The 13,950-nt window shown below is 54.4% G+C and overlaps 5 protein-coding genes across 5 annotated transcripts; 2 read left to right on the forward strand and 3 right to left on the reverse strand.

Annotated features, from left to right (window-relative positions):
- Positions 1-459: 459 nt before the first annotated feature.
- J4E90_000046 (uncharacterized protein) lies at positions 460-1,610 on the reverse strand (the record flags this gene model as incomplete). The annotated part of the gene is given in 3 exon segments (XM_051429644.1): positions 460-1,338; positions 1,350-1,462; positions 1,517-1,610. 3 exon segments carry the CDS (start codon positions 1,608-1,610, stop codon positions 460-462), a joined length of 1,086 nt encoding a protein of 361 aa, XP_051295131.1.
- Positions 1,611-5,675: 4,065 nt separating this feature from the next.
- Positions 5,676-7,872, reverse strand: ILV2_1 (Acetolactate synthase, mitochondrial; the record flags this gene model as incomplete). The annotated part of the gene is made up of 3 exons (XM_051429645.1): positions 5,676-5,725; positions 5,777-7,459; positions 7,533-7,872. The coding sequence occupies 3 exons, from the start codon at positions 7,870-7,872 to the stop codon at positions 5,676-5,678; spliced, it is 2,073 nt and encodes a 690-aa protein (XP_051295132.1).
- A 308-nt stretch (positions 7,873-8,180) lies between these two features.
- J4E90_000048 (uncharacterized protein) lies at positions 8,181-9,595 on the forward strand (the record flags this gene model as incomplete). The annotated part of the gene is made up of 3 exons (XM_051429646.1): positions 8,181-8,241; positions 8,294-8,354; positions 8,422-9,595. 3 exons carry the CDS (start codon positions 8,181-8,183, stop codon positions 9,593-9,595), a joined length of 1,296 nt encoding a protein of 431 aa, XP_051295133.1.
- A 75-nt stretch (positions 9,596-9,670) lies between these two features.
- J4E90_000049 (uncharacterized protein) lies at positions 9,671-10,866 on the reverse strand (the record flags this gene model as incomplete). Its single annotated transcript, XM_051429647.1, has 2 exons — positions 9,671-10,697; positions 10,751-10,866. The coding sequence occupies 2 exons, from the start codon at positions 10,864-10,866 to the stop codon at positions 9,671-9,673; spliced, it is 1,143 nt and encodes a 380-aa protein (XP_051295134.1).
- A 213-nt stretch (positions 10,867-11,079) lies between these two features.
- Positions 11,080-13,230, forward strand: J4E90_000050 (uncharacterized protein; the record flags this gene model as incomplete). Its single annotated transcript, XM_051429648.1, has 1 exon — positions 11,080-13,230. One exon carries the CDS (start codon positions 11,080-11,082, stop codon positions 13,228-13,230), a length of 2,151 nt encoding a protein of 716 aa, XP_051295135.1.
- Between the last annotated feature and the right edge of the window lie 720 nt (positions 13,231-13,950).

Here is a 13,950-nt window from a genome sequence, read left to right on the forward strand (position 1 = left end):
GGCAACCGCAGCGGTGCGGTCATAATGGTACAGATTCTACTAATTGTCATCAAGAAAACAAGAAGAGGCGCTGCCGGGAAGCCCGTAGAACGGCATCGCAGCAGCGACCTCGTGGGCTATTAGCTGGGTGGGTGACCACTAGCGAACGCTCAATTGTGAGTACTTCGATTTATGCCCTTTTTTGCTCTTTTTTGCCCTTCCTTCCTCTTTTTGCTCCTTCATTCCCCTTGTGCCAATCACAGCGAGCTATACTTCAATGTATTTTCACTAAATCTCGGTCACCTTTTCGCGTATGCCTGGAGCTATACGTCTGCGTAGAGGATGCATCTCGCGACATTATACGATGTCTTTCCTACTACATATCTCTAGTACTATCAAGGCCAACTCCGGGTTCTACTACTGTATACCTCAAACGTCCATTAGACCTTAGTCTCGTACTCGCGGCTCTCGACGTATGCATCAACGCCTCGCCTGCTTATTCGATTCGTTCGCAATACTGGACTCCACGTTCTCTACCACCTTCTCCAATTCACGAATCCGGTTCTTCGCCTCTTCAAGCTCCTTACCCTGATTTGCTAGCCTTTGTTCTAGCTTTGCCACCTTCGCATCATTCTCCGCGATTACTCCACGCAGCTGCTCAACCGTCGTCGGCGGCAACGCCTGTCCTTCCGCCACCAGGACAATATCCTCTTCCACAACCTCTTGTATAGCCCTGGGTAGCTCTTCCTGCTCCTGTTCGATGCTGACTTCGGCCCCTGTATTCGGCTTCGCGATGTGAGGAAGTGAGGAATCGACGGATGCAGTACCTGTAGTCGGTAAAGCAGTCGCCAGAACAGGCGCTGCTTCCGTCTCGTTGACGGTCTCTGTGCGTGTTGTAATCAGCTTCGCTTGTGTCTTACTCGTCTTGTCTGCCCTCGCCGGAATGGTGGCCTTCCTGAAGAGTGGTTCCGGATCATCTCGACCCTCGTAGAACTCTCGCACCAGCGGATGATCCATGTTCGGACGAATGGGCCAGGCCTTGTTCTCCTGGAGATGGATGATGCCGGCGAGAACGAGATAATCCTGCTCAGCAGCCTCGGGACGGATTTGATAGCCATGCGGAGGCATGTGTCCAAGTAACTCCCAAAGTGTCATCGGCATGTACGGAGCATGACATCCACTTCCAACATGATCACCAGTCCGACATAGCGCGCACTCCTGACGGCAATCGCGGAGGCTGTTGACGTGCTTCTGTTTCCAGCAGGAGATGCACTTGTTCGATTTGTTCATGAGATTCTTGCCGAACACCTTTTCGAACTGCATCATGTCGTAGTAAGGACCGGCCGGGGGTAGGTAGTCCTGGATCGAACGAGACAAGACTCGACAGGTTGGATGCGCGACTTCTCCACTCGTCCAGATCCATCGCGGTTGATCTCTATGACGATGTTCGAGCTCGCCAACTCGTCGGCGTTAGGCAACCGATCTATCAAACGTTGTCAGCTAGGTACGACTTGCTAAAGACTGCTGTGTCACGTACAATTGTACTTTTCGTATGAGCCGTATCCGGTCGCAGATCGTGCGGCGGGCGCCTTTTTCGCATGCATCGCCTGGCTCAACAGATGGAACGACATCCTGGTAGCGGGTTATGTGAACTGTTCAATGAACGGGTCGGAAGCAAGGCGCCTTGCAGCGTATGGAAGTTGCGCGAGAGACTGGCGGCGAGAGGACACTGGTGCGCTATCGTTGAGAGTCAAAAGCTTTTGCACCGTGCGGAAAGGTCTGCGTTAGCGAGTGCGCCCTTTCACCGCGTCATGGTTTTTGATAGAGCGCTCTTTCACTCTTTTTGAACGTCGAGAAAAGTGACCGCGGGCGTCAGGTCATAGTCAGCCAGACAGAGCAGCAGACAGACGTCAGTGCGATCAGGTACCCGTAGGAGCTAGCCCCTGTCCAGACCGTCTGGTTCGTCAGTTCAACACCGCTCTTTATTGAGACCACGCGACGATATATCAATATATGACATTCATGCATCGAGGCAACCACCCGCGGGTGTAGTCACCTTACACGAATCCCCTTCACTATCCCACTATACTTTGAAAATGTCAGGGAAGCAAGTCATGATCACCATTGACCACGGGATTGATATGGGGGATGAATACGTTCTCACATAGTCCCAGTCGCTCAATGCGCTGCCATCCCGGACCTTTGCAATCTCTCCGCAGACCTGTGGTATCAGCCGTACACACAATGAGCGGAACAGCTAGCTTTGAACAGATCACACGAGTTGGATCAATGATAACGCAAGGTGTAAACACATAAGAGAATGATATAGGTGAACGGAACGACAAAGTTCCATTGTTGCTTCTTACTCCCTCATTCTTTCTTACACCAGCCTGCGAAAACCGGTTCCCCTGAGGTCACACAACAGGGCGACGGCGGATCAGCGCAGTACATGGCGGAGGCACCTTTGTAGTTGCCGAACGCGGGACGAGAAGCACCAATAAGGTGTCACAATGGTAAAATGACAGTTGAAACATGATATGGTTCGAAGACATCTGGCCGCCCCGTACCGACCTGTATCGCCGGTAGCCTCCCAACTCAGGAGCGAATGGGATGAGTATAATGTCAGCAGGGCTGAGCTAACATGTACGTAATGGCTTTGTGGCGCTGACCCGAACCGGTACGCTGCTTCTGAGACGTTCATTGGACGACCGCAACAAGCTTTCGAAGGTTGTCATCGCAACTTCCTTGTACCAATCCATCAAAGCTGCTTTGGTACGCATGACGACCCAACATTGACATTCACGGCAATCGCGATGAGACCAGGACGCAGAAGAGGAAGAGGCTATAGAGACCGTCACGATAGCAGGGAAGCCGAAGCACATCATCTCTAGGTTGGCAGTTTTCTCTGCCGGCTCCGTACCTGAGCATTGTCACTGAGGAAATTTTCGAACAAGACGACTCAAGCGCTGTCACAGGGCTGATTCGGCGGTCGCGTAGCCAAAGTTCTGAGTTGCAGGACGCATTGGGGATCCGTCAGCCTGGCAGCGATTGGTGCACATGGCAAGCCACAAGCGGCTCCCTATACACCGCTCAATGAAGCAGCCTGCATGGAATCTGTTGTGCGACCAAGCCCATCACACCTTGCTTGATATCACCAACATCTTCGCTTCCTTTTTCTTCCGATTCGTCAGATCTCCCCATTGAGCTGCGTATGCTCAGAGCGTCGTCAAATCACAGCGCTGGCCGTTCAGCCACAGCCGCATCTGCGCCCCCATCGATAAGAGGAGGACTCGAGATCACATGACGCCATCACCGTGTGTTTATCAAGTTTGGTACCCTCCAGTCTGTATTCGTAAATCCAACGTCGGCGGTCTTCATCCACTGGATAACGATCAACCACGTCTTATGCAGTATCAACCCGCAAGAAGGCGAAGTCATGATCCGGACCCTCCGACCAATCCAGACCTCGTTCACGATGGCCGGCGGCGGAATTGGAGTTTGTCTACACCTAATGGATTCATCTTTGTGCCTTACGACGTCTCAATGAGGCTCTTCCGATACGATCAAAACGGCTCCAACCCCCACGCACCCATGGCCTTTACATCCCACACAACCCACAACTGCATACCTTCACTTACTGCATCCACTGCAAAATCATGTCTACGCTATCGATTGAAGCCATCATCGCAATAGCTGCTCTCTTCATCGCTCTACTTCCTTCGCTTGCTGTCATTTGTCATTTCAGGCGTCGCAATCAAACTAGCCATATCAACCGTCTCGACGACCAAGGTACACTGCCTTGACTATTCGTCAGATATTGAACCATTTACTAATTCTCAACCAGACATTGAGCTCGCGACTCGCTCGAATATCAACCTTCACATCATCCAGCATGTGAAGAACGCCGTCCTCCGACCCGTAATTGCACATCTCCCTACGCGATAAGCGGAACAGGCCTTAACGAACAGCGAAGATCAACAATACATCGCTCATTCCATATCGACACTATACACTCCACTACACAAGACATCACAGGCTCACGCCTATCTCTCCCATCAACTCAGTTACACACCCTTCACGCAATACACATGTAGCATAGACTAATGTAGACAATGTTACTTTGCGATATTCATTTCTAAACTCCCATCTCTACGCCAAAACACCACACCCCAACATCCTAAAAATATTCTTCCACCTCACACTCCACCACCTCCTCTCTCCCCCATCTCCCTCACCTCCCAACACACTACCCTCACTATCCCCACCACCCACACTCCCCTCACTCCCCTCACCATCCCCCTCCACACCCTCATCAACAACAACCAACTCATCAACAATACCAAACTCATCACCTCCAACACACATCCACCTCTCCTGCACCCTAACCTTCCTTCCATTCCCATGCCAAAACGGCTTCCCCCTCTTCCCCTCCCCCTTGCCTTCTCCTTCAGTTCCCTTGATACCATCCACGTCTTCGGTGCCGCTGCTCGGACGAATCCAAGGCCCAGTCACACCGAACATCGCGGCTGCTTGATGAATGCCTTCGTCCCGGTAGCCATACCACTCCCGTCCTTCTTCTATGATCGTGCACGAGGGAGGTTGCGGCTCGTTTGAGCGTGTGCTTTCCCCTGACTCCTTCGAAATCCGGCGTTGCCGTTGTTCCAAGACGAACTCAGGGAGGGGCGTGGCGAAGATGGATATGTCGTTTTGGGGTTTGTCGACTACACCGTCGCTTTCCGGTTCAATCGACTCCGCATGAGGTAGGTTGGAGGATACCGACATACTCTCCGCTTCAGATATATTCGACGCAAATTCCGGTTTGCAGACTACATTGCCAATCCCCACTTCACACACCTCCTTACGCGGTAGACTAGAGACCACCGCCATACTCGACTGTGAAGATATATTCGATGGATATTTTTGGTCGCCAAATACAAAGTCGAACATATCTTCAGATGACTCCGCAAGAGGGAGGTTGGAGATGATGGAGGTGCTGCGGCCGCGCCAGCAGTGCGATGTTGCTGTTGAGCCCATGACTACTTTGTAGTGGGTGGTGGTGGGTGGCAGTGGGATGTGTGGTGTGGTGGCTTTGTATACTCCAGGGGTGCTGGATGGGTGTGTAGATGAAGGCTTTTTGTGTGAATGTGATATTGAAATTGAAATTGAATGTGTTTGGGATGGGTGGTGTGAACTCATGCATTCTTTTCGAAACCTTTATATGAATCTGAAATTAATGAAAAGTTATGGTTCGAAGCATACCATGGTCCTGCGACAAAAGAAGGTGGATACAAGGTAATACCGAGACCACTCACGGGTAACCCAAACATCACTCACACAAGAAGATACTCGCCATTTCATCAAGTCAGCGTCCTTGCAATCTTCATTTTCGAACTGGTACCACGTTCACCCTACCCGCGCCCCACGCAACCACCGACAACAGGACACATGCAGTTAAAAAATGGTATTCCACTTTCTCATCCCACTCTTCTTCCCATCCACCTCTTACTAGATCCCACTAAGGAAGACTGATATCTCGCTTTTGACTTTTCCGTCGATGGAAACCAAGTTGCATGCGTGCAACCAACCAAACATATGCTAAGCTAAAAGAAAAACGCCGGTACCGACCCGACCCAAGAATATACACAACGAATGAAGTTACACGGGAATCAAACAACTCGAACAAAGGGGAACAAGTCTTAACGACCTGATCGCTCCTTGGTTTGCTTTCTGCGGTCCTTGATAGTTTCTGCGTTATCATTAGCAATGTTCAACACCGCACGCGACTTGTAAAACTCACTCTCGTCGTAAATCATAAACTCGTGCAGCGCACTTCCAGCCGGTACCATGGGCAGCACAGGCACCTTCTGGTCGGTAACAACCTCCAGCAGAGCCGGGCCATCAGACTCCAACAGCCACTTGAGGCTGTCCTCCAACTCCTCAGGCTTAATGCAGCGCTTAGCCTGTACACCCATGGCATCACCGAGCTTAACGAAATCGGCGTTGCGCTGGTGCGTATGCGCGAAGCGGTCAGTGTAGAAGAGGGTCTGCCATTGTGTGACCATGCCCTGCTCCTCGTTGTTGAGGATGATGATCTTGACGCCAATGTTGAACTCGGCGGCGGTTGAGAGTTCTGTCAGGGTCATGCTGAAGGAGGAGTCGCCGTCAATGTCAATGACGGTGCATTCTGGGCGGGCGACCTTGGCGCCGATGGCGGCGGGGAGACCATAGCCCATGGTTCCTAGACCACCGGATGTGATCATGGTGCGTGGGTATCGCCAGCGGTAGTGCTGGGCGCACCACATTTGATGTTGGCCGACACCGGTGGTGAGAATGGTCTCCTCCTTGCGGTGGGCTGTGAGATCAGAGAGCTTCTCCATGACGGTCTGTGGCTTGATGAGGCCGTTCTCGCCCTCCTTCTCGTAGGCCCATGGGAAACGCTCCTTCCAGGCGGCAATCTGTCCGAGCCACTCCGGTCTCTCGGGAACCTCGTTGACGAGGGGTAGGAGCTGCTTCAGGTTCGTGCCGAGATCACCCTCGACAGCCTCGGTCGCTTGCACGACCTTGTTGATGTTCTTGGGCATGATCTCGAAGTGGATGATACCACCACGACCCTCAGCCGCTGCTGCCTTTGCCGCTGGCGCGAACTTGGAGATGGCCCCAGTGATACGGTCATCGAAGCGAGCACCAAGAGCGAGAATCAAATCGGCTTCCTGCATGGCCATGTTGGCGTAGGCCGAGCCGTGCATACCGAGCATGTGGAGGGACTTGGGCTCAAGCTCGTCGTATCCTCCCAGACCTTGCAGAGTGGTGGTTACGGGAATGTTGACCTTGTCGGAGAGCTCCTTCAAGAGCTGGGGTCCGTTCTCTGTCTGGAGGATACCCTGTCCAGCGTAGATGACGGGCTTCTTCGCCATGTTGATCAAGTCGGCAGAGCGGCGGATAGAGTGGTCCAGCTGCTGCTTGCTGAGCTCGCGCGCGGCGATGGTCGCAGCGCTGACGGTGGTAGGGAGAGTGCTGCTCATGGGAATAGCTCTTTGGAGAACACTGGCAGTAACATCCTTGGGCAAGTCAACAAGCACGGGTCCTGGGCGTCCGCTTGTCGCAATCTCGAAAGCCTCGTTGATTCTCCGCGGGAGTTCCGCAACGTTCTTGACGAGGACATTCCACTTTGTGCAGGGCCTTGTAATGCCGACCATGTCAGCTTCCTGGAAAGCATCGGAGCCAATTGCGCTGGTAACGACCTGACCGCAGAAGACAACTAGGGGTGTTCCGTCCATCAGCGCATCCTGCATGGGTGTGACGACGTTGGTGGCACCTGGACCAGAGGTAACGAGCACAACACCGGGCTTTCCACTCGCGCGGGCGTAACCCTCTGCCATGTGGCCGGCGCCCTGTTCATGTCGTGGGAGAATGAAGTCGAAGTGTTTTGACTGGTAGATCGCATCGAAGACGGGGAGAATCGCACCACCTGGGTAGCCGACTGGGAGGTGTTAGTACTCAGTACTTGAAGTTTGGTGCATGCAGTTCATGTAAGCATGTAAGATGTGTCATACAGATGTGCTTGACGCCCTGGCGGAGCATCATCTCGTGGAAGATCTCTCCACCGGTCATGCCAACAAACGAGTGGTCCATTGCAGGCGAGCGGTACGGCTTCAGCGGCTGGACATCCTTGTGGTCCTCACGGTTGAAGGCGGGCGACGGTCTTGAGCGCGGTTGTGTTTGTGGGGCCGCCGCCTGGGTGCTCTGCGGTCGCTTCGCATCTTCCTGGGTGATTTTACTCGAGACGGCCTGCGCGGGTCTGCGGAAAGGTGAGACGGCGAGTCGCTGTGTGGAGGTGGAAAAGTTGCGGTTGCCCTTGAGAGCATTTACAGCTCGTGTGCGTGACTGCTGCATGGCGATTATGACGTCCACTCAGGACGAAGTATTAATAACGCACAGAGGGGAGATACAGCAAAAGCAAGAGCGACGTGGGAGAGAGAGTGGGAGGAAAGTGGAAGCTGACGGACGGTTTTGAGTCAATTGGCCGTTCGCCTTTGAGTCTTCGTCGGGCCCAGGTTCGTGGCGCATATGAAAAGTTAGTGGAGTCGTTTGGCCCCGGTGGCAGGGGTCTTGATTGGGCGATCCCCGCAATTCGAAAGAGTGCTGCCGAACATCGGAGCGCTGTGACAGCCGTCTTAGTCCACGGGAACACCATAGACACGATGCAAGTTCCCCCTGGACGAGGCCATGGCCGCGCTGCCTCGGGCGACGAGCGACGACGAAGTGCGTTGATTGCTCTTCACGTGCGACATGGGGTGACTAATCGAGAGAACAGCCGCCCTGACGCGCCGTACGACCAAGGGTCCACTCGACGCCGATGACATCGTTATAGACGAGTATGCGCCCATTTATCCAGCCGGCAGATGATACGGATACAAGACACGCGCTTACACAATGATGCAGCCCTCTCGCTGAGACTACCGCCACCCTGCCTGCGCGCGTTCGGTCGCCAGCACGGCCTCAACCTTCCCCGCAGCCGTCGTATGAGGGCCCAACACGCGGCATCGACGACATCCCCCATAAGGACTTCAGCTTCCTCCAGGACCCGCAGGCGTATCACGTTTTGCCAGTCACCAATGTCCCGCCTCCGTTCCTCAATGCACCGCATGCCCCGCCGATATCCTCGCCGATAGACACGCTTCTCCTATCAGGCCACTACCGTCTCGCCGCCATCGCCGCAGCGCGCAATCTCATCTCCGCTGCTGCAGGCGACCACGACACTCTCCTACACCTCATCCACGTACGCCTCGCATGTCTCTGCCTACTCCAAGAGCACGCGCTCGCTGCGCAGGAATCCAAAGTTCTGGGTGACCTAAACAGCGCCTTCTACCGCCACCCCCTCACAAACGCACACCTTGTACCTTGGGATCTACGCCTCCTCGTCGTACGATTGGCAGCCCTCGGATACGGAGAATGGCGGAAGGGTATCATGGGCTATTATGAACTCGCACGTGAATGCAGGGAGAGCATCCTCAAGGCAGGTTCGGATGACGATAAAGCGGTCTGGCGATCGCGGCTACGAGACTGCGGTATCCGTGTTGCGAATGTACTGGTGGAGATGGGCGATTTCGAGGGCGCAGGGAGACATTTGGCAACTCTTGCCGCGGACGGTGATCAGACGAGGGAGATCTCACTCATGGAAACGCTCGTCTGGCTGAGAGTCGGAGACATGGCATCAGCACGCCGCTGTCTCGTCCGCGCATCTTCTGCCTCAGCCGACGCCCTCGTAGACGGCACACTAAACGCGCTCATCCAGCTAGCCGACTCCGACTACGCCGCCGCTGCCGAATCTTTCCAAGCCCTCCACGAAGAGTTTCCTGAAGATGCGATGGTAGCGCAGAATCTTGCTGTCTGTTTACTTTACACGGGTCGGATATCGGATGCTAGGGATATACTCAGTCAGCTGGTCGACGATAGTTCGCCGTTCCACTCACTGGTGTTGAACTTGAGCACGGTTTATGAGTTGTGTACGGAGAGGAATAGGGAGAAGAAACTCGGCTTAGCGGAGAGGTTGGCAGGACGGAGGGATGGTGGTGGAGTGGGTTGGGAGCGGAGTAATGCAGAGTTCAAGCTGTAGAAGTAGAAAATTCAAGTAGATGGCAGAGAAGTTGTAAATAAATCGGGGTATCTTGAATATGCCTGTGTCTTCTCATCAAATAGCCGGTCTTCTCAAAGCCAGTATATCAGCTAATTTGACATTCCCCTTGCCACCCCACCCCGCAGCTCCTCGAGCTACTTCTGGTCGAACGCGAACATACCAGCCCCAAGCCCGCTTATCCAGGTCTTCTTTACTCAGCACTTTTGCCCATGACCCATACAAGACTTCCAGTGCGCCCAGCAAAAGCCCTAAGTTCCGCTCTTTCTCCGCTGCAATGGTAGCAGCTGTCCTCTTTCCCTTTGGTTTCGGTGCTGGCGCTCCCTCGACCTTGACGTCGACATCACCATCCTCTTTCTTGACTAATTCCGCAGCGGGTGTCTCAAACGCCCTCATTAGATATGCCCTCGCGCTCTGTGCAGTATAGATGGGCAAGTTACTCGAGCCAACCTTCGAATTCTGTGCCTTCTTCAAAGCCTCAAGATCTACGCCCCAGAGCGCCGGTTCCCTCGTCTCCTCCCCATTTTCATCACCTCCCTCAGACTTCACAGTCTTCTGCGCCGCCTCATCTTCCCACTCGTAACCCCACCTCTTCATCACCCTCACCTCCCTTGTCATAATACGTACCAGCGGCTGTCCCTCGCCCCAGCCTTCTTCTTCCGCTGGCTTACCCTTCTCAAGACCAATGTTCACGGCTTTGGTCTTACTGTTCATAGATGTGACGGCTTGTGCTAGGCTCAGGCGACTTGATGTAGGTTGGCTTGGCATGGTGAACTTGAGTAGTGTCACTGCGAAAGCGAGGACTAGCGGTGCGCGATTCGTATAGACAACAGATGAGCTAAGTATCTCCTCATCTAACTCAGGTTCTGGCAGCGCGAGCGAAGCCTCAAGATCCGCGCCGTCCAGAGGTTGGCCATAAGTTGTCTTGGCTTTCTTTGACACAGGCACAGGTGTGGTAGAGGCAGCATCTGCGGTGCGCTTTTTAGACTGTCGTTTGGCGGCATTGAGGACAGAACGCGCGACTTTCTCGTCGGCGAAGATGGTTTTGAGGGTTTCGTGGGAGGACTTGGATATGTCTGATGGACTGCGCGGTTGTCAATAGGGAAGTGACGCGGTGATACGCTGTCACGTGCTTACGTGATGAGGTCCGCTGCTTGGAGGTCTTTGATTTTGGATAGAGCTTGGGCGAGAGGGACTTTGGCGTCTTGCGATAGGAATCGCAGGAGCGATTGAACGTCTTGTGCCGAGGTCATGGTGATAGTCTGGTTTCCGTGGTACTGTGGCCGTGGCATGACGTTGTTGGAGATTCCCGGGGCCGTGGGGAAGCCCTGGGCGTGACGCTAGTCTGGACCCTCACGCGCAAGCTTAACTTTCTGGTTGGCACTGCGCGCAACCTCACCACCACCTCATGCCGCAATCACCTCATGGACTCTTCCAACGCGGCGATTAACTGATCACACGCCACCATGGCTTTCAAGTTCTCCCTAGGCGCCGCGAAAGCCAACAAGGCGCAATTGAACGCCAAAGCGAAGGAGGAAGAGGAAGCGAAGGCGCGCGAGGAGAAGAATGCGCTCGACAAGGTCATGGCCGATTTCGAGGCGGAGCATGGAGCCGAGAAGAGTATACTGGGCGAGGTTGAGCAGCAGGAAGAGGAAGATGTCTTTGTTCCCACGGGAAGCAAGAGACATTTCACAGGCAGACAGCGCACGATGAAGAGCGGCCCCGGCACCCTCGAAACGGAGCCTCTCGACGGCTATAACAGACCAGGCGCACCTCCAGGACGCCTTGCACCACAGATACAGTCACGATTCGGAGGAGCAGTACCTACAGGCCCAGCGGCACTCGATGGCCCGAAGCAGACCGAGAACTTCTACACCACGGTTGTAGCGAAAGCGTCGAACCTCCCGCCTGAGATAGACTCGCGACGCGTCGAAGAGCTGTTCGCCGATTTCCCCACACTCAACATCGCGCGAGTCGACAGAATACCACAAGGTTCGAGGGTGGAGGGCAGGCCTTCAGCGACGATGAACATCACCTTTGACAAGGATGCCAACGCGCGAGACCTCGACGCTGCGATGAACAAACTCAACGACAAGAAGTATCTGGGCAAGGGCTACTATCTACATCTGGACAGATATCTGGGTAGTCGCACAGCAGACACCACACAACAGACAAAGGCATTTGGCGCACGGTGGCAGGCACCCGAGCTACCCAAGGGTTTTGCGCCGCCGCCAGATCTTGGTGGAGGGGGAGGGGGTCGAGGGCCGCGCGAGAACACTGGAGATCTCATCATCACTGCGAACCAGCCTCCCGATCTCGCGACACTCAGATTGGTACATCAGACTATCGAGGGCGTCATTCTTGGTGGTGTAGAGTTCGAAGCGGCCTTGATGAACGAGCCGCAAGTACAAGAAGAGGAGCGCTTCGCATGGCTCTACGATCAGAAGCACCCCGTCAACCGGTACTACCGTTGGCGTCTACACCAGATTGTCACTAACAGCACCGATTCCGAGATCTTTGCGGGGCAAGGCGCCTGGAAAGGCCCCGTCGATCCGCTCCGCCACGAGTTCGTCGACCACGTTGGCGCTTTCGAATCAGACGACGAAAGTCTGGATAGCGATGACGAGGGGGAGAAGGAGAAGCCGATATTCAAGCCTCTACCCGTGGGCGACAACTATCCCGGCCGCGTGGACAATGGCCACGGCATTATGAACCCCAGATCACGAGCGATGCTCCTGTGGATGATCAACGCAATCCCACCCGGCAGCATCGTCTACGACGACCTCGCCGCCATCTCCACCTTTGCCGTCGAACACGCCGCCCAGGGCATGGACGAAGTAACCAGCATCCTCGTCTCCAACATCATCAACCCCTTCCAGCTCACCGACGCCAACACACGAAACCGTGCAGGCGACGCAGCCGTCAAAGACGACATCCGGCGCCCGGACCTCCGCCAAGTCACCCTAAACGCGCTCCGCATCGTCTCCGACGTCCTGCTCGTCACCGCAAAAGAATCAGGCGTCTCCTATAAATACCGTCTAGCCATCGGGACAGAGCTTATTGAACGCAAAGTCTTTGAACATCTTGAGCAGTTGCCGCAGAAATTGGAGATGGGGCGGATGACCGAAAGGACGTATAGGGAGGATGTTAATGCGATTTTGGCGGTGTGGACGGGGGATCATTTGTTTGATGAGAAGACGTTGAAGGAGTTGGATGATAAGTTTAATCGGAGGGAGAGGGAGAGGGAGGAGGTGGAGGTGCAGAGAAGGGCGGCGGAGAAGAGGAGGAGGAAGGGGGTTGTTGTTAGGAAACCGGCTAATTCTGAGGCGGACAAGGAGGGTGAAGACGGTGAGCAGACGATGGACCTGGATGAGGGCGCCGAGGATACGAAAGATGAGTTTAGATCGCCGTCACCTGCTGCGAATCAAGAGCCTGAGCGACCTGTTACTGAAGCGGAGGCTGAGGCTGCAGTCAAAGACGAAGTCGTCGCCCCGGAGGTTGTGGTGCCTGCGGATCCGCCAAAGGTCGTTGAGATACCTGGGGAGACCGTTGTTGCGAGGGCGAGGCGGTTGAGACCGAAGGCTGAGGATATGTTTGCTTTGGACGAGGAGGATTAGGAGTCTGATCGTCCTTGTGCAAGCTCAAGCCCACAGACAGAGATGGCTCCTGGGTTGGCAGCGAGGCCGAGACTAAAAGCAGAGAATAGGTTCTTGTTTAATGATCAGGTTTGGTTTGGACAGGGCCGACGGAGAGGATTGAGTAGGTGATCGGTCGCTATGACGGGGGGTGGCATCTCATCACAAAGATGCTACTCATCCTCTCCAACTTCTTGGTCAGACTCGCAGTCAGGGGGCATGTCAGCGTCGGACGACCAAGGAACTGCATGAAGGGTGGGTGGGGGAGGCGGAGGGGAGGTGGTGGCATCTCGTCACGAAGATGCTAAATTTTTACTCAAGCTCGCCTTGTGCGCCCAAGATAAGACGGGATTCTTCGCGTTGATCGAAAAGGACTAAGGAACTGTATGATACCCTAGATAGACAGAAAGTGGAGACATCGGCGAGTAAAGAGCGGTGATGAGGAATTCGAATGCCGACCGCTGTCTTTGAAAATCTGAGATAGTACGAGAGTTTAACCCCACATACTGTTGGCTCATGGCCTCGGGATGTATGGGCAACGCGTGTTGATGAAAGTTGAGTCGTTCGTACACATGAAGTCTCAACGCGTATCTGCCAGGGCTCCCTTCAACTGGAAGGCACGAACAGGCTGGTGCCATGCCGCTAGTCATGACCCCACGTTCGATCGACGACAGGCACGCCCCTTGATTCGATCCCCTGTCC

Source organism: Alternaria incomplexa (assembly GCF_024043165.1).
Source record: "Alternaria incomplexa strain BMP 0042 chromosome Unknown scaffold_1, whole genome shotgun sequence".
In the NCBI taxonomy this organism is placed as follows: Eukaryota; Fungi; Ascomycota; class Dothideomycetes; order Pleosporales; family Pleosporaceae; genus Alternaria; species Alternaria incomplexa.